The sequence below is a fragment of the Diadema setosum genome, chromosome 11, assembly GCF_964275005.1.
Source record: "Diadema setosum chromosome 11, eeDiaSeto1, whole genome shotgun sequence".
Lineage (NCBI taxonomy): Eukaryota > Metazoa > Echinodermata > Echinoidea > Diadematoida > Diadematidae > Diadema > Diadema setosum.
This window is the reverse complement of record NC_092695.1, coordinates 36,926,913-36,950,767: the sequence shown is the minus strand read 5'-3', so window position 1 is coordinate 36,950,767 and position 23,855 is coordinate 36,926,913. Positions and strand designations below refer to the sequence as shown.

The 23,855-nt window shown below is 38.0% G+C and overlaps 2 protein-coding genes across 2 annotated transcripts; one reads left to right on the top strand and one right to left on the bottom strand.

Annotated features, from left to right (window-relative positions):
- Nucleotides 1-2,683: 2,683 nt before the first annotated feature.
- On the top strand, nucleotides 2,684-13,100 carry LOC140234759 (uncharacterized). The gene is made up of 4 exons (XM_072314797.1): nucleotides 2,684-2,832; nucleotides 7,933-8,118; nucleotides 9,844-9,894; nucleotides 11,260-13,100. The coding sequence occupies exons 2-4, from the start codon at nucleotides 8,002-8,004 to the stop codon at nucleotides 11,371-11,373; spliced, it is 282 nt and encodes a 93-aa protein (XP_072170898.1). The 5' UTR covers nucleotides 2,684-2,832; nucleotides 7,933-8,001; the 3' UTR covers nucleotides 11,374-13,100.
- A 2,454-nt stretch (nucleotides 13,101-15,554) lies between these two features.
- Nucleotides 15,555-22,899, bottom strand: LOC140234739 (GDP-Man:Man(3)GlcNAc(2)-PP-Dol alpha-1,2-mannosyltransferase-like). Its single transcript, XM_072314778.1, has 4 exons — nucleotides 22,769-22,899; nucleotides 20,520-20,751; nucleotides 18,417-19,348; nucleotides 15,555-17,294 (listed from the first exon to the last, which is right to left on the bottom strand). The coding sequence occupies exons 2-4, from the start codon at nucleotides 20,744-20,746 to the stop codon at nucleotides 17,023-17,025; spliced, it is 1,431 nt and encodes a 476-aa protein (XP_072170879.1). The 5' UTR covers nucleotides 20,747-20,751; nucleotides 22,769-22,899; the 3' UTR covers nucleotides 15,555-17,022.
- Between the last annotated feature and the right edge of the window lie 956 nt (nucleotides 22,900-23,855).

Sequence of the window (23,855 nt, the reverse complement as noted above, 5' to 3'; positions counted from 1 at the left end):
AATATTCAGTGTGTTTCAAGTTTCATAAAATATTATCTAAGAAGACCGACTCATTTCATTCCAGTCCTAAGATTTGTTAGAGCTTTGGGGCTTTTCTGCTCCCAAATTCCGCTCAGATGCAAAGATTAAACTAAGAAAGAATTCGACTGTGTCACTCAAAAAAAAAAAAAAAAAAAAAAATTGAGTGGAAAATTGAGCAAAGAAAATGGGATCCATCCACATGGAATCCCATTTTCTTTGCTAAATTTTCCACTAACCTAAATAATATTCATTCTGGTCAGTTTTTCTGTTTGCGTTTGTTTAAAAAAGAAAAAAAAAAACAATTACTCAGTGTTTTCCTGACATTACGCCGAAAATGAAATTTCAAAAGAAAGTATGTGTGTCCATCCACACCAAATTAGTTACGACAGAATTGTGTGGGATAGGCCTATTATACATAATTATTTTCCCAGATATATTGTGGTATCTTTGGTATTTACTTGAGGGATGACCCGTGCCCGGGTTGATTAATCTAGGGCTACAAGGCAAATTGCTTTTTTTCCATTTTTTTTTTTTTTTTTTTTGGTGAAAGTACAATGTATAGGCCCACAAGTAGCTCACATTGTAAGGACATTGAAATGCATTAATTTCAGCAAAAATACTCTTTAGGCGCGTATGTAGGCACCTATAGGCCTAGACCTACATTGACAGGTCACCCTAGGGATAACATACAACGCGGGCGATCTAATTGCTAATGTGTCGTGGCATGTGCTATCCCAGACATAGGCCCTACATTTAATGAAACCTGCCCAGAAATAATGTACAGAGAGAGATATAGTTTTTTAAAAGAGTTAAGGTGGTACATGTACACCACTTCCCTATCCTGTAAATTTTAGAATGCATTTTCAATACTGGAAATGAAAAACAAGAACAAAGAAATGCATAAATATTCAAAAGTATTTATTTCAGACTTTTCCGTTTTGGGAGCCAATGCCTGTGTAGACAAAGAAATCAAACGAAAGTCACACTATTTTATCATTGTTACCATTTTTCATAAATTGTATAGGCCCGTCTCGTCATGATTCTGCCATGATGATATAAGTTGCAAGATATTTTGTGTTTCTATTAAAGGACAAGTTCATTGCACCTTCATTAACATAAGGATTGAGAGAATGTAGCAATATTAGTAGAACACATCATTGAAAGTTTGAGGAAAAACGGACAATCCGTTCAACAGTTGTGAATTTTTGAAGTTTTTGTGCAGTCACCGCTGGATGAGAAGACTACTGCAGTGTATGATGCCACATGCGTACAACAATATAAGGAAAATATAAAGAAAATTCCACAAAATTTCATCTTTTGAAAAAAGTACACATTCCCATGACTCGTTACTGATATATGTTATGGGTAATATTATTCCCATTGCCTTTAGAAAGAGGCAAGTCAAGTGCTCTTTTATTATGCGAAAAAGTGAAAATATGTTGAATTTTCTTTACATTTAAATACTGTTGTACTCATGTGACATCACGAGCCTAAGTAGTCTCCTCATCCAGCGGTTCCAACACAAAAGTTTTAAAAATTCATAACTTTTGCATCGATTGTCCAATATTCCTCAAACTTTCAATGATGTGTTCTACTAATACTGCTGCATTCTTTCAATCCTTATGTTAATGAAGGTGAACTTGTCCTTTAATGTAGATGTTGTTTTAATTTTAGCTGACATTACAGTGGCGGATCCAGAGGGGGGCGCAACCGGCGCACGCCCCCCTTTTATTTTTCGAAAAAAAAAAATGAAATGAAAACCCGGAAGTGGCACCAGAATATTAGTTGCGCCCCCCCCCCCCCTTTTTTCTTTTTTTTTTTTACAGAATTCCTGGATCCGCCCCTGCATTTTAAACTTGAAATGTGAAGGTGAAAGTGGACCATGGATGAGGAGAAACAAACAGAAAGGATTGAAACCCTGACTCACACTGATAGACTTTGAAGGGTGATTCGGATCGGTGGGTGAGTACAAGCTCATGAGAAAGGCGGTTTGAATCAAGACGGTAATCATATTGCATGGTAACTGTAACATGTATTTTCATAAGCCAGTTCGGGGTTAGCTCATGCACAGATGGGTACAAATGACCTTTCTTCTTTCTCAGTTGATTAGGCACTCCATTATAGTCTTCAAGCAACATGTTATTCATCAGCTTGCCCGACATAACAATTCATGGAATTCATCAGTCATGTTCAAACAAAGGATGTACTCGCGTAGACTAGGTGACCAGAATGATCCATCAATTGGCACTTCGGAAACATCCATTTATTTTGCATTGAATGTAATGACAATCTTATCTTCTATTGATATTGCCAAATACTGCTTTTGCTGCCGTGTGATGGCTTGAATAATCATTACATCACAGATGCTTTTTTCTTAGTGAATTTAAAAACCAACATGCTCTGCTGGTACAAATTACCCTTTTCTGCTCATGCTAAATATGGAACCCCGAACTGGCTTATTATTGAAGAAAGTCACACCTGAACATTATGATCTTATTTGCTCGTAGATCATCTACTGGTAACCTACTACTAGTATAAGGTTCTGTGCCTGCCTAAATGGAGCGCTTTTCGTTTTTCCGGATGTACTGCCCTCTATCGTATTAGTCGTATCATGGTATCGCTATCACGAAGGGAGAATCCCGATACGCATAATGTACAGTACAGCTAGTTAAGCTGTATGTAACGATAGTTGTCGCGAGTTGTTGTGTCCCATGACCTCTTTCCATTCACTCGGTACCACACAGTCAAAGACTGACAAGTTACGCTTTCTGACGTTCGATACTCTGATTGATTTTGATAATACTTCAGTAGGTGAGTAGTAGTCGTGTTTTGTCACAAACTCCTTGCGTTACCTTAACTGTCTATACACAGCCCTGTCGCTGTACAATGTATGTGCACGACGGACTGGACGCCGTAGAAGTTTAAAACTTACAGTTAGAGTTTAGCGTTACCCGGGTGCTACGGGAACCCGGGCGCTACCCAGCTGCACTTTGTCTGGTTATGTTGTTTGTGCCACTGCCACTAGGGCTAGGCTTCGTGGGTTGGCGTCGTATCCGGGCAATCACCTCCAGAGGGCAATTACCCTCCAGCTAAATAGTGGTTAGTGGTAAGGTTAGAGTTAAGATTAGGGTTAGGGTTGGATTTAGTGTTAGGAGTTTGGGTTATGCATTATGGTTAGGATTAGTTTCCGGATTAGGATTAGGGACAGGGAAAGGGTCCGGGGTAATTGCCCAGGGGCTAATTGCCCTAGACCCATTGGCGTGCATAGTACAGTATGCAGTGGCGGATCTAGGGGGGGGGGGGTTCAGGGGTTTAACCCCCCCCCCCCTCCTTGGGCTGCCAAGCAAAAGAAAGAAAGAACACACACGGGAGAGGAAAATTTCAAGTGCGAGTATTGTGAGAATATATTCAACTCATCTGGTCACTTATTAATAATAACCAAACACATGATAATAGGCCTGACCGTTATACAGACACCTATAACCTATATAGCCTACTCGAATTTAACTGTCTGTGTATCAAAATGTTACTTGATCTAAAAAGACGTTATCATGGACTGCTTTTTATGGTCTCCATTGCGTTAGTAGATGCCAGGAAAACATCACTTACGGGGGTGTTAGCAAAAAAACAAAAAAAAAAAACAAAAAAATGATGTGACAGACAATGCCGCTTTTGGGGGGGGGGCCCAATTATTTGCATTCACTCAATCTACATGTATTTGAAGATGAACTTGTCCTTTAATGTCAAAACAAGGTACGTGTACCTTGGAAACTCCACATCCACTCTGGTGCAAGAAGAGTAAATAGCACACTTCACTTTAACTTCTTGCATGCAATCTATATTAAAGTGAAGCACCCTGCGTAGGGTATAGGTGACCGTGCATCACAAAACCAACAAAAAGTCACATTTCCTGATTTTACATGAGCACTCAAAATAAGTGAGACAGGTCAACCTAGATCTAGTCAATCTTGAGTTTTTCATGTTTTCTGAAAGAACAGTTCTTCCTCTATACATTATTTTACAGTTATAGGGATCATAAAACGAATGGGAAATAGTGTGGATTTTTTCTTTTTTTCCTAGAACACTTGTGTGTCGAATAGTGTGAGTAGGCAGGTATGTCTTAGATGTCCCTTTTCATTTTTCAAAAATCCTTTAATACACTCTCTTCACTTTCAGCTCTAATACCTTTTGAGAGGATGATGCTACTGCTAGAAGGTTGGTATTCATCATGGATAGAATGTGTGAACAAAGCATGCTCAGTTGCAGCTTTAATCCTATAAGCTCTTCATTGTTGTTGCAATGGCTTTTTACATCAGGACTGTTTTTTTTTGGCCCCATTCATTGCACAAAGCACAGCTTGGTGAGATGAAACACTTGAATAGACCCTATATTTCAGAGCCTCTTTGCTATACACACTTTAGCTTCCTTTCCATTTAGATAAGTGAGGACAGTCCATTTGAACAGACTTATTTCAAGGCTTAAGGTCTACTGAGCTCTTACAATATCTGCCCTCAGAAATAGATATCCTCTAGAAATCCATGTCTGGTGACCTTTTGTTGGTTTCGTGGTGCAGGGTCATATAGATTGAAATGGTCCAGCAGCATGCAGCGAGATTTGTGTAGGCTGATTACACTCAACAGTACAGTGCCACATAAGTGTAGTAGTAGTCTCTCTCATGAGTCGTGACTGATGAGGCCACAGTGAGGCCACCATGCTGTACAAAATTGTCAATGTAAATTACCCACTCAGTCTGCTCCACCTTTACTTTTTTTTTCCTTTTTTTTTTTGGCATATGACCAGAGGACATCGTCTATAAGTCGAACAACACTGCAGAACCCTTTCCTCCCAGCACAACTGTTAGCAAAGTGATTGTATCAGCTCTGTCTCCTGAGTCAAATGTATATTATATATAGCCTGCCAAGATGCCCTGCAAAGCACAGCCGGACTTCTGCAAGCGACAGGGCTGTGTATAGTTAATGTAATTATTGTAATGGTCATTGTTTAGTAGTACTAGTTGAATAGGCTCTAGGTCTATAATTCATAAAACAAAAAGACTATCTTCCAAATACTGTGTATCGTATATAAAATAAAGAAACAAACAGTTTATTTAGTGACAACTTTGAGCAGCAAAAAAATAAATAAATAAAAAAATGGTTTCCATCGAACCAGGATTCAAACCAGAGACCTCCGGATTGCTAGATTGATGCTGCACCGACTAAGCTTCAGAAAGCCCTAGTAGGCCTACAGTGTTTATCCCATAAACCCTTGATTCTCAGTGCTTATGTGGTCAGAAGCTATAGTGTGTGTATGACACACACACACACATTCACCTGACATAAACCCAAAGTCGAGTATAAATCAACTATAACAAAGCATTGTGTGGATACCGGTACTGCTATACTAAGATTCGACAATTACTATAAAAGCAATATAATTTGTATTAATTAAAAATATTTACATCAATCGATGTGTGGTAATGAGAAGTTAGCAAGGAAACTTTGATGGCAGATAAGGAATCTGTGAAGGTTTTAATACATGTCCAAGGATGACTAATTTCACAGTAAAGACCGCCATTTTTCATTTATGTGTCCATATTGTAGCTCGCGTTCATCTTAACCCATTGAGGATGAGTCCCGATGATACTCAGGTGGGTGTCTATTTGAAATGCATGTTGTAGCAAAATCAAACCGTCCTCAACAGGTTAATTGCACAATATGGTACACAATCCTTAATTGGTTTACCCAAGACTTGTGAATACCATGTGTGAATTTAGTATACACATGTACCTATGGTAAATGATGATGATGATGATGATGATGATAATGATGAGCATAAGACTGAGAATGAGAAGAGTAAGCAAGTCAGTAATTAGCATTTGTATTGAAAACAGTAGTGGTGATGATAAAGTAATAATAAATGTTCTTCCACCCAAAATGCTTTTTGATAGTGCTGCAAACAATCATGGAAATACCACAGCTGGGCCAGGTTTCCTGATCCGAAGGATAAGTATGAGAATGGAATGAACACACACTTATACACACACAACACACACACACACACACAAGGTTGTTTACATTTGTATTGCATCAAGGAAGATGAGTTGAATATTAACTCTTAATTGTATCAGATGTCCCCCATAAAGCAATTACTTCAGAGACAAGCTGATGGAATATATTGCATGTGCTAGCTTTTCTTCTTCTGTTTATTTTTCAAAGGAGTAATATCTGTTGAACTGTAAAGATGAAGTGATAATAGACAATTGCAGGTCAGATCACTATTTAGCGATTAGCCATTAGCCACAAACGACATGTTGGAATGTGGGAGTGTATTTGGGAAAGATGACCTGTAAAAAGATGGGTGTATAAATGATTTTGTGCCATATTTGCCCCCCCCCCCAAAAAAAAAAAAAAGACAAGAAAAGAAAATGAAGTTAATCAAATAATTGTCTAAGCTTTGGATCAAGGAAATGGGTCAGGGTGTTCTGCTTTTCTTTGCAAGATATCTCAGTCAATTCTTAAAAGAAAGATTGATTTCTGTGAAGTGCTGTGTTAAGCCCGGTCACACAGCGCTTTACGGCTTAATCACGGCCAAAACCCATCAAAAAGTGGTCTCCCATGAAGCAGACGATGTTGTTCGCGTTGATGTTGAGGTTAAGATGAGCTACGGTCGATATATAGACGTGGCAGGACGCGGGGAAAAATCGGAACGGCGTCGGACGCGCGGTAAAAAGTTTTGAACTGCTCAAAATTCTATTCCGCGGACAACCACGGGCGGCACGCGTGGTAAAGACGTGCAACACAAGTGAAACACATGTGATAATCCGTGTTCCGGCAGTGATTAAAATTTGGGGACGCGGTAAAGACGCGAAAGTTTAGCGGTCTGTCACGGGCGGAGCACGGTCATCTGACGCGTGTTACGCCTTGGTATCACGGGAAATAGCGTGTGTCTAGCGGCTTATCACTGACAAATGGATTTTTCCGCGTACATACACGTGGCTGGACGTGGTTAGCTGTGCTTATAGGTAGTGCTTCAGCAGTGGAACAGCCGCCAACGGCCATACCCCGTACAAAGCACGGCCAAACCAAAATTGACCAAAAAATTACCACTTACGACCACGTCCACCAGATTTTCACTTAAACTTTTTGTACGTGATTTAGACGTGGAGTGCTGTGTGATTGGGGCTTTACATGCCTTCACATTTCCTCCCTGTAGAAAAAAAAAGTTTGTACTGCTATGTGGGTAACTGGTGTATCACACACACACACATGTATGTGTGTGTGTATGTTTGTGTGTGTCTACATTCATGGTAAGCATGTTCTTCATGTCATTAGAAGTCATGTTTATAAATTATATTGATAAACAGGAAAAAAAAAAGAAAAGTATCAGCAATTTGCTGCATTTTATCTGCCTGAATATTTATAATTGTCAATGTCACTTTCTGACGTGACCTCACTCTGAGAAATAAGGAAGGATTTTAGATTTCTGTTTCAAAAATGGACTTTTGAGATTGTTCTGCTGTGTGTCTTGTTCTACCATTCAAATGACCTGATTATATTTTCCTTTCCTGCAGTTTCCTTATTCAAAGAAGGAAAAAATGTGCAATCAGAAAATCCTCATATCCCTCATACATTTTAGACACTGCATTACTGCATCAGGTCTTGACGCCAAACGGCAGCACGTCATATCTTATCCTGAAATTATTTTGGCTTTCTGCATTGACATGTGTTTGCACTTGCTGTCATAATCTCAAGCTCTTTGTATTGACGAATTAGATTAGACCTTGTCCTCTCCCCCCCCCCCCACACACACACACACACACACTCACAAACTTGGAAAAAAGGGTACTAGTATATTCGTACTTGATGTGATGTGCCTGCTGTATGAGCCCATTTTTACTGCTTGCTTTTACAGACAAACTCTGGTAATAAACTTGCTGACCAGTTTCTAACTTTGGACACCTGAAGACTAAACATTGGCCAAATGCGAGGCGTACTATTTGCTGCAGTCTTGTGTGCCCTGTCATCCCTTCTTGTCGCTGAAAGTCAGGCAAAGAAAAGCATGGCACAAGTCACAAAGTGGCCAGAGCTTGTGGGAAAGGTAAGCCAAGCACGCTATACTGTACGAGCTGAAATTTTCGTGGTGGTTTTATTTTCGCGAATTTCGCGGATCGCTTTTGAACTGCGAAAATAACAACATGCGAAACTAACAACGTGCAAATAACTAAGTTCAGTTAGACCCTCGCAGCCGCGAAATTAACAACACGCGAAATTAACAACACGCGAAAATGTCCTCCAAGTAGCAATTCGCGAAAATATCTGTATGCGAAAAATTTCAGCTCGTACAGTAAATCATCCATGGTTATTAGAGTCATAGACAGCTGTGCCTCGGTGCTTTCACGTAAGATTTGTGAATGTTCCTGCCTTTTATGAGACTGTCGTGCTGTAATATGAAGTTCTGACTCTTCAGTCATATTTCTCTGTAATCTTGAGTCTTTATGTTGGTCATGGACTCAAAGTAGATTTTACTTTGAAAAAAAAAAAGGAAGTTGTTTTTTTATGAAAATAGTGAAAAAGTAAGTATAAACAATATTTTGAACAAGTAAACAAATCAAAGTCTTTGAAATAACTATTGCGTGAAAATATTTGAGTAGTCCTCGTGTATGTTTTGTTTTGTTTTGTTTTATCCAAGAAATTTCAGTGATTTTCTTCTTTTTTTTTCTGTATAAAAACACATTCTCTTGCCTTTGCATCAGTACCCTTCTTCTGAGACCATAATAGCTATGGCCTATGCCTTGATTTGAATTTGGAGTTCACAAATAGATGTACACATTTTTAACTAGAATCAAAGGTATCATCAAGCAATCCTTTTGGTGAATGTCGTATGTGCCGAAAGCCAATTGAACAGATTACTTCAGCTCTTGTCTTTTGTATTTCCATATTCAAGGAAATCACTCCACTGCCTGTGTTGAAAGTTAATTGGCAGGTTGTATTAAACAAGACAGTAATCAAAACAAAACAAATTTTTACAGTAACAGTCCCCCCCCCCCCCCCCCGAAATAATCAAAAAGAAAAAAGCAAGGCAAGGAGATATACACATGGATTTAATGCAGACCTCCCAACCATTCTGAATTCCGAGGAAAGAATCTGAATTCTGACCATTCCCAGCCCAATTTAAGTAGAAGTTTCCTATTTTTCTCAATAATTTTACTACACACTCCTACGGGAACTGCTCATTCTTTCATACATTTGAGCCAAATCATCCCTAATTTTCAGTCAGAAGGGTTGGGAGGTCTGGAAACGGTGAAGCAACCCAGCCTGTAGTGTTGAAGTGCCCACAAAATACAATATTAGATGATAAATGAAATTCAAAATGGTCGCATCCCATCTGCTTTGTCAAACTTTACCCTGATTTGTACTTGTTCTTACAACAATGCTCTCCCCGGGGCAAAGTGTGTATCAAAAACTGTCAGAGAATTGAGAGTGACTGTAATGTTCTGTCTTAATATGGGAGTAGTGTGGAAAGAGTAGTGGGGAAATTTGGCATTTTTTGCTGGAGAAATATTTTGTTATTTGAAGTGAACAAGTTGGATATGAAATTGATTCTCACTTTCATAATAGCTACAGAAGCGTATGTAAGCATTTCATGTTTCAGGCTTTAGGTTACATTGAAGATTTACGATACGCATCTTTGTGGCTGTAAAGTCATTACTGTTGTTATCATGCAGATATGATTGTTTTAGATTATTAGCTTCTACAGATTATTAGCTTCTACTGAATATAGTATTGTGCTTGCTGATTATTTTCATGCATTGCCTTCATACAGACAGGCGAAGAAGCAAAGGCTGCTATCATGAGTGCCAGGCCAGACCTGAAAGTAAGTTGTAACTTTCCCCTGTATGGATTTTGTCTTGTCTTTTCTTTTCCTTTTTTCTCTGTCTCAAAGAGATGAAAGGCCCCTGACCTTTAAATAGCGAAATGATGTTTTATTTTAACAATACATGCAGACCTGTAGTAGTGTCATGTCCTGATATAATTTGATGGGAAGTGAAAGAATTCAGGCAGCTATTATGAAGTCTTACGGTTAAAATGTCCCAAGATCAAGTTCAAAGGTCTTGAAATTCAGCTAGAGAAATAACTCGTCAGTAAAAACATACAGCTGTAGCTTTGAACATCTGGTGGCAATATAATTTCATGAAAAAGGAACCTAAATGTATGAATACAGTAGATGAAATTGCAGGTCATCGGTCAAGGGCAAAGGTATGGAACTTGGCAGAAAGGTCAGATTCCAGCCTTAATGTCAGCAAAAAGTACAATGGACATGTAATTTTACGAGAAGAATATTATATTATCATGAAAATTGTACTCAACACGTGACAGTACAGTAATATTCTGTATTAATTGCACTATGAGTGGGGTAATTTCATATGCATATGTTATTCATCACCAGAGCATTTTTATCATATTTTTGATGTCACTATATCTTGATATCATAATTTAGAATTGTCAGTCTGTACTTAAACCACTTTGGATATTTGTTATCTTAATTTTTCTGTGATACAGGCAGTCACCATTATTGCCTTCTCACAGGGATATAGTTAGTAATAGTAAATTGCGATTATCAATATGATACCTGTATCAGAATAGCCAACTAAAATGTTGCAATATGTTGAATTTCTTTGTATTCATCAAAACTAGAAAAAGGTGGGTTATATTTTTTTCTCTCTCTCTCTGAAATTTGATGTAGCAAGTGCAGTATGTGCAATTTTTCCCATTTTCTAAAAATATGATTTTATCTCCCAGTTTTTTTTTTATTGTCATTATAAGTTATGATCATTATTATTATTTATTTATTTTGTATTTTATCATAGTGCCTTTTGGGGTTGCAGCTGTTAGCAGCCCAGGTATATGGTACAATGCACACTCGTTGTAATGAACATGGATATAACAGTACGCTGTATTTTTGTTGCAATGAAGTAAAAATCATGGTCCCAAAATGATATTCTATACATGTACATTTTATATCTTTATGTATTGTACTGTTCGGTTGTAAAAAATTTTGATATAACGTTAGAAAACCGCTGGCCCAGAGGACGTTGTTATAATGAGAGTACATTGTATTGTCATGCTATCAGAGCACTTCAGGGTAGGCAAGCTATGCAGTCTGATGTGTGCCTTTAACTGTGTTGTAATGTCAATCCTTTACCATTTTCTCTCCTTCTTTGGTTTTTCAAACACACAGCACGTAGATATCATCCCCGCAGACCATATGGTCACAATGGATTTCCGCGAGGACCGTGTGCGCATCTTTGTCGATGCTGAAGGCAAAGTCGTTAGAAAACCTATGGTGGGCTGATGGTTTCGTCTTTCTTTTCCAAGCATTACCAGGGGTCGAGGAATATTTTTGCAGGTGGGGGTTGCTGGTCACTGGTACTGCCACAACAGCACATCTGCAGTAATTTTAAATCTGCATTACCAAGTGTCAGTAGGCACCCAGTATTTGCGAAGCACAGTGATTGTGGATGATTAGATGTCACAAGCTTTAAAGGCTAATCTAAAAACATGTTTACAACTCCACTGCACTACTAACTATTCTCTAGAGCAGACAATATACAAATAATGACTGCTATGGGGGGCACAGTTAAAATTATGGGCCCAAGGTGATGTGAAAATCATAACTATGCCCGAAGAGAAGCTGAGGGCATAGTTATGGTTTTCACATCACCGAGGGCCTACATAATTTTAACTGTGCCCCGAATATCAAGCTGGCATTATTTGTTTTATAAACCGAAAATATAGATTCTTCTTATCCGATTGGTTAAAAGGTTACCTAAATTAAAGAAGGACTAAAAGCAGCACTCGTAATCAATGCTGATCAACAGCGCAGCAGTCCTGTCATTGGTACGTACATATGAGCGATCTATGCGTACGGGGTTGCGACTGTCTCAAAACCAATTTACAGGGCACAGTTGATTCTATGTCCCGAGCACAGTAAATCATGACGTTGTTTTGATCAAAAATGGGGCACAGCTATTTTCATGACTCCACTTTTAACCAATCAGATGAGAGGAATCCATATATGAGGTATATAATACAAGATTTACACTGTATGGGGAATATTTATGTATCATTGTCACATCCAGAAGTCCTGAAGAAATTGTAGTCCAATAAACATTTTACAATGTAACGAGAAATGTCAGATATGAATGACCAAATGGATTTTGTGATTCATATGAATGTTTGAACAGAAATGATGAAAAAATAATTTGTAGTATTGTACTAGATAGTGAGAAATGTAGATCAAAGCCAATGTGTATTATCAGTTCAGAACCACAACTTTGTTTCATGTAGATTTTTTAAGTTAATGATTTGCAGGAATGGCAGTTACATTTACAGTGGCAACATTTTGGTCACTTTTGATTGGTTGTGAATGTTTCTTGGCTGCTATAAATGTGCTGATGTTACGAAGTGCCTTGCAAAATAAAGCATACAAGTTTTCTCATGCCATACAGTCAACCTTACTTAAGTTGACCTTGCTTAAGTCAACCTTGCATAAGTTAATTAGTCGCCTAAGTCAAAGGTCTTTTCAAGTCCTCTTCTCTCTATATTGTATCGATTTTGATCCATCATAACTCAATTTTTCTCAAAGTCAAAGCTATTTTTGCAGTCCAAATAGGTTCAACATAGGCAAGGTTGACTGGCACAAATACAGATGACTCCTGTTATAACAAAGTCCTCTGGATTGGCAGTTTTCTTTCATATACATGTACATATATTGAAATTTCAACTTCGCCAGACAGTATGATATACATAGATATGACAGATGATAATTCTGGGACCTGATTTCTTTACTTCTTTGTAACAAATATTTCCTTACACTATGTTCGTTATAACAGGAGTGCACCGAATGTCAAAAAGTTTTAAGTTTTGCATCAAGGTACTTGACTAGTAATAGTACATGTATAGATTATTTAACTTCAATGTGAACACCTGTCTGAATCATGGCATTTGTCTTTCAATCATATGAATTATGAGGGGTACATAATATATGTAATTTGATATCAATAAAAATAGTCACTTATTAACAGTAAACATGTGCATCTTGTCTGCTGAATATTTATATTTTGTCAAGCAATACAGTGTATCAGAAATATGTACTTGTGAAGTGTGGGGGGAGCAGTATTCAAATGACCAGTGTATATACTGTACATGTGTGATCTGTCACTGCAAAAGATGAGCCAGTGCATTGATTTTGTGATACAATGTATTTGCAACAATTTTCTTGATTCCTAACATTCAAATGAATTAAAATCAATCTCCTGTAGAAAGGAAAATATGTATGCAAATCTAAATCAGAAACTGAAAGAATGTGGGCACTACATTGTAAATAAACATTCTAAAGAAAATTGGTTTTAAAACATAACATAGATATATGTGTGTGCATATGTACACACACATATTATATATATATATATATATATATATATATATATATATACATATATATATATATATATATATACATATACATATATATACATATATATATATATATATATATACATATACATATATATATACATATATATATATATATATATATATACATACATACATGAATGTGGGCACTACATTGTAAATAAACATTCTAAAGAAAATTGGTTTTAAAACATAACATAGATATACGTGTGTGCATATGTACACACACACATATTATATATATTTACATATATATATATATATATATATATATATATATATACACATATGTCTAACCCTCTACTCTCCCGCCCCAGCTCACCACCCTGGGCTGGGGCTACCAGCGGCAGGGGATGGCTGGGCTCGCGCCCGGTCTGTAAGACGCGAGGGGATTTGGTAAGTGCACTCGGATTTATAGACACACCTGCCACATCATCAGCAATATTAATTAAATTGATTTAAGGACAAAAATTAAACAAACGTTACATCAATTTCATAAAATTACTTGGCATTTATTCAAGGGGAAAATCTCCTCTTGTTAAATCACTTTAAACCCACAGTTGCTTGGCAATTCAACATTATAATACAATATAACCAAGCATGCGCATAATTCAATCTCGGTTATTTTTACTTACATGGCCTCGGGTGCAAGTGCAAAAAAAAAAGGGGGGGGGTAATAGGGAGAGGGAAATTGTCCGCGGAATACTGCAGTCGTTATGGAAGTCCTTCCTTCTCTCAGTCCTTGTCGTTGACGTTACACGTGACTCTGTCGGTGGCTGCCTTCGTCGCTTCGGCCCTAATCGCTTCCGTCGCACCGGCTGCGGCGAGCCGCATCTCCCTGCCGGCTGGTCTACGGCTGCGCCTCACTTCCTCCTCGGTCTCCTCGAAATATTAGTGGGCATCAGGGGTGGGGGTTGTGCACAATTCACAATCTTTTTTTTTTTCTCTTGTTACACGGCAACTTCATCGGACAGTGGCACGGACGGCGTTCCCCACGTCAGAAATAAAGTTCGGCCCACGGCTCTCTCTCCATTAACAACGTTCAACGTTCACCAACGTTCAAAAAAAGAAATTGATGCCAACGGGCTACATCTTCACTAAGATTTAATCTATCTGGCAAAGTTCTCTCCACATTGTGTCCAGAAATCTCTCGAAATGTGCAAGAAATTCTCCTGACGCCTCTCTCGAAGTGTGTACCAAATTCTCCTGAAATCTCTCGATGAAATCTCTCAATAAAATCTCTCGATAAAATCTCTCGATAAAATCTCTCTTCTCCCTACAATACATGCCCTTTTAAACTAACCCTTAAATTCCTCCTACAATTCCATTATCCAATCATTTTAATTAATTTCCCACACCTGAATTATTGACAACCCTCTTTCGACCAATCCGCTTACCTGTCCCCGACTTGACCCTCTCCTCTCACCTGCGTAACCTACCTGCGTCTCGAACCCAACCTGACACTTTTCCTTCCTCCTAATATTTATAAAACAAAACCCAGCTTCGCTACGAGCCCATTAACTTACTCCTCCAGCAGGATTCCCGATTTAACTCACACTACCACAATATTCTCGTTAAAAACCTCAACTCCTTGTCAAACATATACTCCTAACATCCTGCCGGTCCTATCTATTTCTTTGTCCTTTAAAAATCACCTGATGTCTATCAAATGTCTTTCTTCCTTATTCCCCTTGTCTAATTCCCTACACTGTCCTACCATGCCCTAAGCCTGCTGTCTGAACCTTATTCCTTCCCTTTTATTCCCTTTATTCTTTCACCCTGTGCTTTGCCCTATCTACTTCATGACCCTCTAATTTCTTATCATTCCCTTTATAATGCCCATCCTTTTCGGGAGCCCCCCATTTTTCAGCTCGTTACACACACACACACACACACACACATATATATATATATATATATATATATATATATACTGTATAACTAGTTTAAAGTATTTATGAATGTGAAGTGTATGGAGTGTATCAAGCATAATGAGTGTGTGTTGAGTTTATATACATTTTTTTTTTTTTTATTCAACTAAAAAACATTCGCAGGACAATTCATCTCTCAAACTTTAAAACAAAATTTCTTCTTTTCTTTGGCTCAAAATATATTTTAATCTTCATACAGACGCATGTATTTTCAGTCATCATAATAGTAGCATTACAGAATTATATCATCTAACCAAACGTGGTCTTGAAGTGGGACTGCAACAGGGAGTCGGCAATTTCTTGTGTATATCGCGGTGTAATACATGTAGAGTACTCTTAACCATATCATCAGAAATGCTGCACACTCAAAAGTGTGATAAATGCCAACTATAGATGCATTGCAACAATTATCTCTGTTGATTTCTGCAGTGGTTTGTCACTCCACACAACTGAACTATGTATCATCCTTTGTGCTCAAAATAGAAGATGAACCATATCAGTACTTACAGAGTTACATTATGAGGCAAGATTTCAGACAGTATGAAAGTTTTTTTTTTTTTTAAACTTCAAAGAAATTATCACTTCACTGTGTACAACCTTTCATGTGCCAACAGGAATGATGAAAAGAATGCTTCAAAAGGCTTCAAAATTTTTTGACAGGATTGCATGTACAGATTTTGATTGCACACTAAATGTATGACTACTTAATATCAATTTGCCATCCATTCCAACAGCTGTTCACAGCTGGATCAAACATTGTTTTCTGAATGTTCATGATCAGTATCACATCTCTTTTCATCAGCCATTAATACCACAAGCAATCAAAACAGTAGAATGTGTCAGGTATGACCAGTGAAGAGATGAAAATAAAAAAAGTATTCATATGGAACAAATACATTGTGTACCTTCGTAGGGCTGAGTTCTCCAGCATAATTTCACACCGTCAACTACACAGGTTACTGTAAAAGTGGACATTTTTGCGGTGTTGAAATTTTCACGTAACCAGAAACTAGCGCAAAAATAAAAGCATGCAATTTTTTTTGCCTGCCTTACACCTGTGTGTTCCATTAGTTGCTGTTTTGATTGCGCTGAATTAAAAACACGCGAAACTCTTCTTCCCCGGCTGAGCGCGAAAAGTTAGTCACACAAAAATATCCACTTTTACAGTACCTCTAATGCTCATTACAGCAAGGCCACTGGGCTTGTCCTATCACACTTATTACGTGCAGGTTTGTTAGTTTGTTTGTTTTTTCCATTCTTTTTTTATATGTGCCAAGCATGTTAACATACAAACACTACACTTACAGTGTTATTTAGGAAGTTGGGATCCCAAAAGGAGCAAATCTTCAAAACCAAAGAGGTCAACATTACTAATACAACCGTACATATGACCCTGCAAGAATGTGTTTTGCCCCATCGTAACTGCAGAATATAAATTGTGAATGCTTCTCACGCAAACACATACATGTATTTGTAGATTTTGGTTGCCATGATAAATCACCAATGTCAATGTCATTATCATCAGATAGTTCTGACTATTACAGCAGTCGATAAATAAAAAAAAAAAATAAAAAAAAAACCTTTTAAAGTTTCAACTAGAGAAATAGTGGCTCAACAGCTGCCAGAAAAGCTTGATCAAATTCACTTTCAGAGAATCTACTAACAGATTTCCTTGCTGCCTCACGAATCTTCATCCTTTCTGCAGTAGTCATACGTAGGACCTTCAGCATGGCATCGGCATAGCCTTCTTCAGTGTCTGCCAGAAACCCGGTAGGCTGGTCTTCGTAAGGCACCACAATGTCCATCTTTGGTCCCCCAGAGTTATGGGCGATGACAATGTTGCCAGCTGCCAGGCACTCGACTACACCTGTATTTGACCAGTACACATGCACACAAAGAAGAACAAATAAATTGTCGGGCAGCTGAAAGAAATGCCTGAAGCATTTATATATCACTCACGTATGTATTTCAAAGATATTCAAGCATAATATGTCAAGATTAATAATCCTACAGCTGTGCATCTGAAAAGCAGCACATGACTCACAAACTGATTATGACCTGTTATAAAAAAAAAAAAAAAATTGACAAATCATGCAAACATAGCATCTTAGAAGAAAGAAAAATTTGATTTTATTGAAAAAAAAAACACACAATTAGAATACTCTGTGCAGCAAATTGTATAATACAACGGTACAATACTGCCATTTACAAGAAATACATTTCCTTTCTTTATTAAAGGCAAAAATTTTAATATTTCATACAAAAAAAAAAGTTTGACAAATCAACACGTAAATATTGTAGATGACAAGACCATCGTAATGTGAGGCGAGGCACATGCTGAATGAGCAAACATTATCTCGAGTGTCTTTCCCCCGCATCTCATCAAGCCTTTACTTATTCAGGATTAAGTTACCAACTTCATTTTCCAAGCCCTCCCTGCCTCCCACCCCCCCCCCTTTTTTTTTTTCTTTCTCATGTTGGTATTCTCATATGCAGGAAATTATATAATGAATAGCGAAAGGCATGGAGAGAGAAATTGGGATTATGAATGTTTGCTCTACACAAAATAGCACAGTTATGTAAAACATCAACAAATATTATGATACTACCACCCAGCCACATCTACAACTACTGTAACCATCGTAACCATAGCAACAGTACAATGCTCACTACCATCTCCAAAGAACAACAGGGGCGGATCCAGGAATTCCGTAAAGGGGAAGTGCCTTTACAAAACTAAAGGGGGGGGGGGCGCCCCCCTCCCCGTTTTTTTTTTTAATTTCTTTTGTTTTAACAAAAAATAAAGAGGGGACGTGCACCCGGTACGCCCCCCTCTGGATCCGCCACTGGAACAAACACAGCAAAGGCCACCACAATAAGGATTTTTAAAAAAGCAGTCACAACTACATTTACAACCACCATCACCATCATAACAACTACCACAATAACAATAACATGTATGACAGCAACAACAGAAATAAACCCTTACCAATGCCAAAATGCTCATTCCACATGGTGTGGATTCCTATCGTTGCCCCGGCCAGGTGAGCCTTCAGATCATCAAACGGAATGTTTAATATGAAGTCAACGCTCTTCTCCACTCCAAGATCTTTGCACAATTTTCGGAGGGCCTCAACCCTGCTCTCATCTCCCTCGTTACGGCAACCTCCGATGAGCTCCAGCCGGACATTATCTCTCTCCTCCAAAGCAAGCTTTGTGAGGAGCTTGGCAAAGGACTTCACCTGCAGAGCGTGATCTTTCTCTGGACGAAACTGGGCCACTGATGCCACTATCTTGGTTTCTTTCTCCTCGTCTGGAATGATTTTCAGGCTGGTGAACTCCTTGGTGTCACAGGGTGGGTACACTATGCTGGTCCTTTCGGGAACGCCCCAAATGTCCTTAATGTGTCCATACGTCCACGACGAATTCACCATGACGACTTCAGATCTCGCTCCCATTACTCCATACATGAAGGCAAACAGCTTATAGTAGGCCAGCTTGAATTTGCTCAGGACTGGATTACGAGCCACGAATCCAGCATTGTTGTATGAAGCGGTGCGCTGGGCTACCATTGACAGCATATCGGTGCTGATGGTTGGATAATGGGTATAGCAAGCCACATGGCACTTCCCAAAGAAGCGAAAAAGAGGCAACGTAAATGCATACCCCATGGAATCAATGTACACGTCAGGCACAAAACCTAAAAGAGCTTCCATCCCAAGCACCATGGAACCGATGCTCTGACCAAGGAGGGTGAGAAATGGATACGTCTTGGCTTCAACAAGCCACCGCTGGCGGAGAAACACAAACTCCACTGGCCTCGGAAGAATGATGCTAAAACGTTGCCTGGCTTTCTGGATTATCTCTTCATGTGTTGCATCCGTGTCGCCAGAGTAGATGACACAGTTGATGTGAGGATACCTGTGATCAAGGTTTCAGAGATAATGGCAAGACTTAGTGGAGAGAAAATAGGAAGTATGGGAGAATGACAAGAATGCATTCTCATTTGGTCATAAACCTGATACATGTACATTTGGAGTTTCTAGGTACTTGAAATCATATCTACTCCATATGTACAAATGTACATCTTACCTCACTTTATACACTTTTTCATGAAATCTCTTTGTGACCCTTTGAAGAAAAGAACTACAGCAAATGTAAACGTCACATTTGTGTCAACATAGTTACCAGCAACCATACATTTGTAAATATCAAGGCAGCTGAAACAGAATTACACTAAAATGTAATGAATGATATATGCACAATGTACTTGATGACAAAGTTGCTCTCATATTATTCAGCCACAAAATGTAAGAACAAAGATCAAATTTTATACAAGTGTCAATGCTACGCTGCAAATAGAAACTGACTACTTGTAAGCTTTTCCCTATCAATCAGTATACCATCATTACTGTCAAAAATACATACAACAAATAGAGACTGTCACTGATTAACAGGTAAGGAGCTGCAGTATTTGTGCAATCTTGGAAAGAGATGAATTTTGGAAATTTCTTACAAGTAACACCGATTGATGATGATCAATTACAAGATTGGATTAAATATCACTCACACTTTACTCACTACCATTATGTTTCTGATACACAAACATGCACACAAAGTAGAATTACCAGAGCTTGCATCTATTGTCATGTAACTTTCACTACACATCTTTATGTTTTGCATAACAATTCCAAGTAATAAACATCCTTTACGATATTGAGTGTGACACATTACATTAAACATTGCACATCAGCTTTTGAATTCATGATCTACTGTATCAAGTGGTGGTCATTACTACTGTGTCGAGATTTTACATGCATATTTTCATTACATATGAAAATGGGGCAAATCTTGGCACAGGGGTGGTCAGATTCACTGAGATAATACGATCAAATATTGATTTGAATGTAGCAACTAGCATGATGCCATTGTCAGAAAATTTGTATCTGTACCCCAAGAATAAAGGATTTTAAAGGACACTACAGAAAACATGATGCCATTGTAAGATAGTTTGTATGTACCCAAAGAATGAAGGATTTTAAAGGACACTGAAAAAACAAAAACAAAAACAAAACAAAACAAAACAACTCACTTTTGCTGCAATGCTCTGACAGCGCACCACAGCACTCTTTCACCCCCGCCACCAGCGTTGCAGTATGGATGAAAGAACCCTACTGTCACTGGTTTGATGCCATCTGGAGCCGGCTGCCTCAGGTGCGACAGCTTGGTTTGCCGGACCTTGTCCGCCTTGTGGCATACAGCACGGTATAGAAGGACTGCCAGCAAAATGGGAGATGCAATGACACATAGCAGTAACATTGTGCCTGGAGGAAGAGAAAAATTACATGAATGTTGGCATCATGAGCATTTCTTATATCTATAAACTCTCCCTCATTAAATTTGCGAACTCTCCTTCCTTTAATTTTCAGAGCAAATTGCAATGCATGTACTTTTAATAGTACTTTCTTGACTCCAGATATACACAGACTAACCACAAGATAAATTTGTTTTATCATTATACATGTCACAGTCATTATCTGAAACTGAGTTACTAGCAAACAGGGCTGATACAGCTGGCCTACACTTCATCAACTCTTTCAGGACTGTTTTGGGCCCCACTAAAAAGCTCTAGTTGCTTCAAAGGGGTCCCAGTGTTGATTTGCTAAGCAAACGCATTGCTTTTGTTTTTATTGTGTACATAATGTACTTCTGATTTTTTTTTTCTTTGTCCTGAATAAAATTGAAATTGAAATTGAACTTGAATTGAATTCATGACTGTGGTTGTGACATTCATCATACACACAAAGTATACTTTTACTGGTCAACATACTCTATCTGTCTTTTTAGACAGTCTTGCACAATCGCCTATACCAAGTACATATAGTATATTGATATGTTTTAGGTGAAAAAAAAAAAATACAAGTTTACCGTCTGTGCCCACTTCCTGTTTTGAGGGCAGCTCCTTTTTGTTTTCCTTTCTTTTTTATTGGATAAAACTTAACGAAAAAAAAAAAAGAGCTGAAAAAAAATCTTTTCCAAACATATTGATTTCTTTTTCTGGAAGAAACGATCATATTTTATATTTTGAAAGACTGCATTATGTATTCTATGTAGACTCCCACATCAACTTTTCCATTTGTGAGGCCCAATTAAAAAAAAAAAAAAAAGAAGACGACAAAAAAAAATGCTTGCGGACATCTTGAAACTAGTTCAGCTGCTGGCTGGTTGTTTTGGAAAATGTGTCAAATGTAAAAAAAAACAAAAACAAAACAAAAATGGGGGCCTCCTCCTTCCTTTTTTTTTTTCTGCAGAGGCAGGACACTGCAACTGTACACATTTTGTTTTGCTTTTTTTTTGGCTTTAATTTCTGTTTTCCTACATTTCTATCTCATGACACCATTGATTGACTGATATGATTGCAGCACCACACTTAGACAGAAAGATCCGTCTGTCCGGAGGACTCTTTTATATTTTGCCATTAACGCTGTCCTCCGTATACGGAGGGGATCCGTGAAGCCAGACGCAGTCTCCGCGGAACATTCCCCGACGGACAGATACAGACCGATCTTTCGGTCAACACCACACTATACTTGGTCACATTTGTGTTTGGTACGTGTACATCAATGTATTGTTAATGGTTAAATCTTCAGGACTAGAATTAGTAAAGTGAATAAGTAAGTGAAGGACCCGGGTGAGGGGAACATTAGAATTTAGATGAGTAAGACTAAGAGAGAGTGACTAAAGAGAGCACTCTAAGTCTAAATTTAATCATGTAAATTATCAGATTAAAACTAATCGCCAGATATTTGACCGAAAGATCGGTTAATTAAACAGATTTCTATCTGGACGTCGGGGATATATGTTCCGCTGATCGGAGACTGTGTCTGGCTTCGCAGATCCACTCCTGTCTACAGAGGAGAGCCGATAAAGTTATTTTAAACAAAAAAATGATAGGCGCCTCCTGGAGCAGAAGGTCCTCCGACTATGACTCTGTGGACAGCAGAGAGGGCTTTTCTGTCTAGCCAGGCCAGATATCATGATATTATGCAATCTATCCACTGTTCAGAGGGAAATCGTTACTCTGTACTAGATAGACACAACTCCTTCTGCTTCTACATCCAAAGCGTTTCGTCTAAACATTTTGTAGATGGATTGCAACATTTAGTGCAGTGTTTCCACGCTGTCTGAATCCGATGGCGCACGAGCGATGCACAAATTCAACAGACACCAGAATATATGAATGGGACTACAATACCGTAAGTCGGTGCCCTGACCACGGTTATTGCACTGCATATAGTGGTTACAGTGGTCTATGTGGTTTCTGTAAAATTTATGACGTACCAAAATATCCTCTTCCGAAGCAAGAAATTTGGAGGTGTCCGTATGATATCTATAGAGTGATAGACTAGACTTCAAGCGGCAAGTCCTAGCTGGTACTGGTGGTGTTAGGCCTTTCGTCAGCATTCAGTGGTTCAATGCGTAGGTACTAGGTAAGGACACGTACACACTGGGCTTACAGGCGAAGGATGGGGCGGCCTAGGGCCTCAGTGTCTGGGTCGATTAAAGCAGAGGGAAGAGGTGTGATTGTGACCGCTTGCATCTTCGCGGAATAGGACGTACAAAATACACGTAAGACGTACACGTCGACGAGCACTGACTAGCTCGACCTTTATTTTGTCGGTCGCTATTATGCGGACAAGTCGGATCCACTTAATTCCAAATTAGTTTGAAGTGATAGCGGAATCTATATCTCACATAAGCATAAAACATACAGTATTACAGTATGTTGTGCTGGAGAAGAAAAATACTCTAAGCAAAACATAATAAAACATGGCATGATAATAATTGTTGCTTTATGGCTGCATGAAATTTCGAGCGTCAATTATCTCATGTATTTTGTGTGTTAGTTTTTGGTTTTGAATTTTGTTGCTGCTTTTTATTATTATTATTATTATTATCATCATTATTATTATTATTATTATTATTATTATTATTATTATTATCATTATTATTATCATTATTATTATTATTATTATTATTATTATTATCATCATTATTATTATTATTATTATTATTATTATTATTATTATTATTATTATTATTATTATCATTATTATCATTATTATCATTATTATTATTATTATTATTATTATTATTATTATTATTATCATTATTATTATTTCATTTATTCATTTTTTTTAGTAGGGGATGATTGTTAACATTTTAATTTCACCGAGACTTGTTCGCAGATTTCAACATGGACGTGAAATTGTTTTTTTAAGAGATGATCTGATTTTTGTTTAGGTTTATTTTCTTTGTACTAAATATCGTGGGATGGCATGCATACCTCTTTGTGTGTTGCTTCCAAGTTCTTCTACGAAATCTGGACGGTTATGCTGACATTATACTCGTGTTTCTGCACGTTTGA

What these genes read in the sequence shown, in the direction of transcription:
- LOC140234759 (XM_072314797.1), top strand. Translation starts at nt 8,002, where the DNA reads ATGCGAGGCGTACTATTTGCTGCAGTCTTGTGTGCCCTGTCATCCCTT. An exon ending in GGCCAGAGCTTGTGGGAAAG is followed by an intron (nt 8,119 to 9,843) that starts GTAAGCCAAGCA and finishes GCCTTCATACAG; the next exon opens with ACAGGCGAAGAAGCAAAGGC. An exon ending in GTGCCAGGCCAGACCTGAAA is followed by an intron (nt 9,895 to 11,259) that starts GTAAGTTGTAAC and finishes TCAAACACACAG; the next exon opens with CACGTAGATATCATCCCCGC.
- LOC140234739 (XM_072314778.1), bottom strand. Translation starts at nt 20,746, where the DNA reads ATGTTACTGCTATGTGTCATTGCATCTCCCATTTTGCTGGCAGTCCTT. An exon ending in GTCAGAGCATTGCAGCAAAA is followed by an intron (nt 19,349 to 20,519) that starts GTGAGTTGTTTT and finishes CCTTGATCACAG; the next exon opens with GTATCCTCACATCAACTGTG. An exon ending in GAATGAGCATTTTGGCATTG is followed by an intron (nt 17,295 to 18,416) that starts GTAAGGGTTTAT and finishes GGTCAAATACAG; the next exon opens with GTGTAGTCGAGTGCCTGGCA.